General features: G+C 40.1%; 1 protein-coding gene across 1 annotated transcript in view; it reads right to left on the bottom strand.

Moving 5' to 3' along the window:
- Positions 1-898: 898 nt before the first annotated feature.
- LOC104824676 overlaps positions 899-3,538 on the bottom strand; it is a 7,933-nt gene continuing 5,293 nt past the window's right edge. Inside the window, exons 2-5 of the mRNA XM_010556787.1 lie at positions 2,203-2,979; positions 1,876-1,906; positions 1,444-1,578; positions 899-1,119 (exon numbers count right to left, since the gene is read on the bottom strand). Coding sequence (XP_010555089.1) covers positions 899-1,119; positions 1,444-1,578; positions 1,876-1,906; positions 2,203-2,979 — 1,164 coding nt within the window. The remainder of the gene's footprint in view (positions 1,120-1,443; positions 1,579-1,875; positions 1,907-2,202; positions 2,980-3,538) is intronic.

Raw genomic sequence — 3,538 nt, forward strand, 5'->3', positions numbered from 1 at the left:
GCTTTCTTCAGTTTACAAACCTTGTCTATTCCAATGATATCTTGATAACCAGGAGGTGCAACCATATACACTTCCTCAGTTAGTTCCCCCTGAAGAAAAGTGTTTTTGACATCCATCTCCATAACTCCCAATCAAAGTTAGTAGCAAGGGATAAAATGACACGAACAGAAGATAATTTAGTAACTGGAGCAAATGTGTCGGTATAGTCTTCCCCATAGGTTTGAGTAAAACCTTTAGCAACTAACCGTGCTTTATATCGCTCAACCTCCCCATTACTCAAGTGTTTCACCTTGTATACCCATTTGCAACCAACTGGACGTTTGCCGTCGGGTAGAGTGGCCACTTCCCAAGTGCCATTGCGTTCCAGAGCTTGAATTTCCTCATCCATTGTTGTGCGCCACACATGGATATGTTTGGCTTCTTCATAAGAAGAAGGCTCATCTTCACTTTCAACTAGACATAGGAACGCCTGATGACAAGTTGGAAAAGAAGAGCAGTCATCATAGAATTGAATGGGGTGTGCAACAGCATACCCATTGTAGTAGACTCGACGGTTACTCCATTCGGAGATTGGTGCGCGTGGCCTAGTGCTTCTGCGAAGTGTAGGAGGATTGGGATGATCAATTGGGTGAGATTGCTCCATTGAGGAGGACACCTCTGATTCAGGTGAGCTTGTCTCCATATCATCTTGCAATGTTGAGTCGTGGTTGTCATTGTCATTATCATCCTGAAACGGTGTAACGTTATCAGTTGAAACAAGGTCTTGTGATACAGACGGTACCTCACAATCCATTTGGGAATCCTCTTTGGCGGCATCCTCACTAGACTGAGATGTGCTTGATGATTGACGGTGTTGTTGGAGTTCATTAGTAGGATATAACATGTGATCTAAAGCTTGTCAGAATGACCTAAACTTGTCTTCTTGAGATGTAGGAAGGTCTTCAATCGTATTCCATGATTGAGTATCATAGTAGCTTAGATCTTCATGAAATATCACCTCCCTTGACACTCGAACACGATTGGCAATTGGATCAAAGCACTTATAGCCCTTTTGTGTGGTAGAGTACCCAACAAGAATACATTTTTGACTCCGTGCATCCAGTTTACCACGTTGATTTTCTGCAAGAAACACGTAACAAACACATCCAAAAACTTTAATGTGTTCAAGTAATGGCTTACACTTGTTAAGTACCTCAAAAGGAGACGATTCTGCGAGACACTTTGTGGGCAGCCTGTTAATAAGATAACAAGCAGTTTGTACAACATCTCCCCAATGTTTTCTTGGCACATTTCGATGAAACATCATAGCCCTTGCCACCTCAAGGAGATGACGATTTTTGCGTTCTGCAACTCCGTTTTGCTGTGGTGTATTTGGGCAGGTTGTTTGATGAGTGATGCCTTGTTCTGCAAGATAATCCTGAAATTCTCGATTTGTATACTCACCTCCATTATCAGTTCTAAAAACCTTGATTTTGGCATCATAATGGTTAGCAACATACTTATGAAACTTCTTGAATGTTTCAAAGACGTGACTTTTAGATGGCATAAGAGTGATCCATGTATACTTAGATCTTTCATCTATAAAAGTAACAAAGTACTTATGCCCATCACGTGAAACAGTTGGGGATGACCATACATCAGAATGAATGAGATCAAAACAATTCTCATATGTAGTGATTGATTTAGGAAAAACAGTTCGACAATGTTTTCCAAGGATACATGCTTCACATTGAGAATGATCAAACTGGATATGAGGTAACAAAAGGGAGAGAGCTTTTTTATGAGGATGGCCTAGTCTAGCATGCCATATGGAACTAAAACAAACATTTGAAATAGAGTGAGGCTGGATGAAATATAGATTGTTCCGAGCGATACCTCTCCCAATTTCATGAGATGTCTTAGTATCCTGAAAAACAACCTCATTAGTGCGAAATATGACAGAACATTGGAGATCACTACATATTCGCGCAGTGGAAAGAAGATTAGTAGTGAAATCTGGAACATATAGAGCACTAATTTCTCGGTTAAATAGCATCATAGTTCCTTGTCCTTTAATCTGAACTTTCACACCATTTGCTACAGTGATATCTCCATCTAGATGTGTCATATTGTGAAGCAATCTTTTGTCACATATTATATTGTTTGTTGCTCCTGAGTCAATAAACAGATTCTTAGTACCATGGTGTCCAAAAAAGGCCATACCTGAGTCTTTTTGCTCCTTGAGCAGTTGTGGAGTTTATTGAAGTCTGCCTTAGTGACAAATTCAGATGTTGAAGTCGCCATAGCTGATTCTTTTGTAGGATTACCATGAGGAGCGTTTTCCATGAACCTTGATGGTTTGAGGTGAGGATGAAGGATCCAGCACTTGTTCTTTGTATGCCCAGCCTTATTGCAGTGCTCACAAACAATATGTTTATTGAGTTTGTTGGAAACATTAACCTTTCGGTAGTGAGCAATTTCACATGTCCCTTTGAACAGCTTCTTTGCGCCTTCTTCTTTCTTAATCATCGCACAAACTTCAGAGAATGATGGAAGCTTGTCTTGGCGTATGATATGCTGAACAAGATCACCATATGAGTGGTGAAGAGAGGAGAGCAGAGCAAAAATATTATCTTGCTCTAGACGTTCAGCAACAATCTTGGGATACGTGGATGGAGGACGCAACTCATTAAGTTCAGCACGAATCGTGTTGAATTCTCCCAAATGCTTGACGAACAGTTTGTCCTCTTGATGAATATTATGTAGAGATTTCTTCAACTCATAGATTCGTGTCAGATTGGAGACATTACCGTAGGCTCCTTCAAGTGTTTCCCACAGCTCTTTGGCAGTGTTGATGTGCACATAGCTTGAGAGAACATCATGATCCATGAAGCAATGAAGGATGGCAAGTATCATTTGGTCTTCTTGAAACCATTTTCCAGATTGCTCGACAACTTGGGAAGCTAATTGATCATCTCCAGATGTTTCAGCTTCGGTTGCCTTACTTTTGATGTCGACAACATGTTTAGAGTGCATCCAAACAGACTTAGAGTGCATCAAAACATGTTTAGAGTTCGTCGAAACATATTTAGAGTGCATCGAAACATGTTTAGAGTTCGTTTAAACAAGTTTGGAGTGCACCAAAACACGTTTAGAGTGCGTCCAAACACTTTTAGAGTGCATCCAAACATGTGTAGAGTGCATCAAAACTTTTTTAGAGTGCGTCAAAACATGTTTAGAGTGCGTCGAAACATGTTTTGAGTGCAACAAAAGATGTTTAGAGTTCGTCGAAACATGTTTAGAGCACGTCAAAACATATTCAGAGCGCATCCAAACATGTTTAAAATGCATCGAAACATACTAAGAGTGCATACAAACATGTTTAGAGTGCACTAAAACAATTTTAGAGTGCGTCGAAACATATTTAGAGTGCGTCGAAACATGTTTAGAGTTCGTCTAAACATGTTTAGTGGGCACCAAAACACGTTTAGAATGCATCCAAACACATTTAGAGTGCATCCAAACATGTTTAGAGTGCGTCAAAACATACTTATAGTGC

This window comes from Tarenaya hassleriana, unplaced genomic scaffold (assembly GCF_000463585.1).
Source record: "Tarenaya hassleriana unplaced genomic scaffold, ASM46358v1 Cleome403, whole genome shotgun sequence".
NCBI lineage: Eukaryota > Viridiplantae > Streptophyta > Magnoliopsida > Brassicales > Cleomaceae > Tarenaya > Tarenaya hassleriana.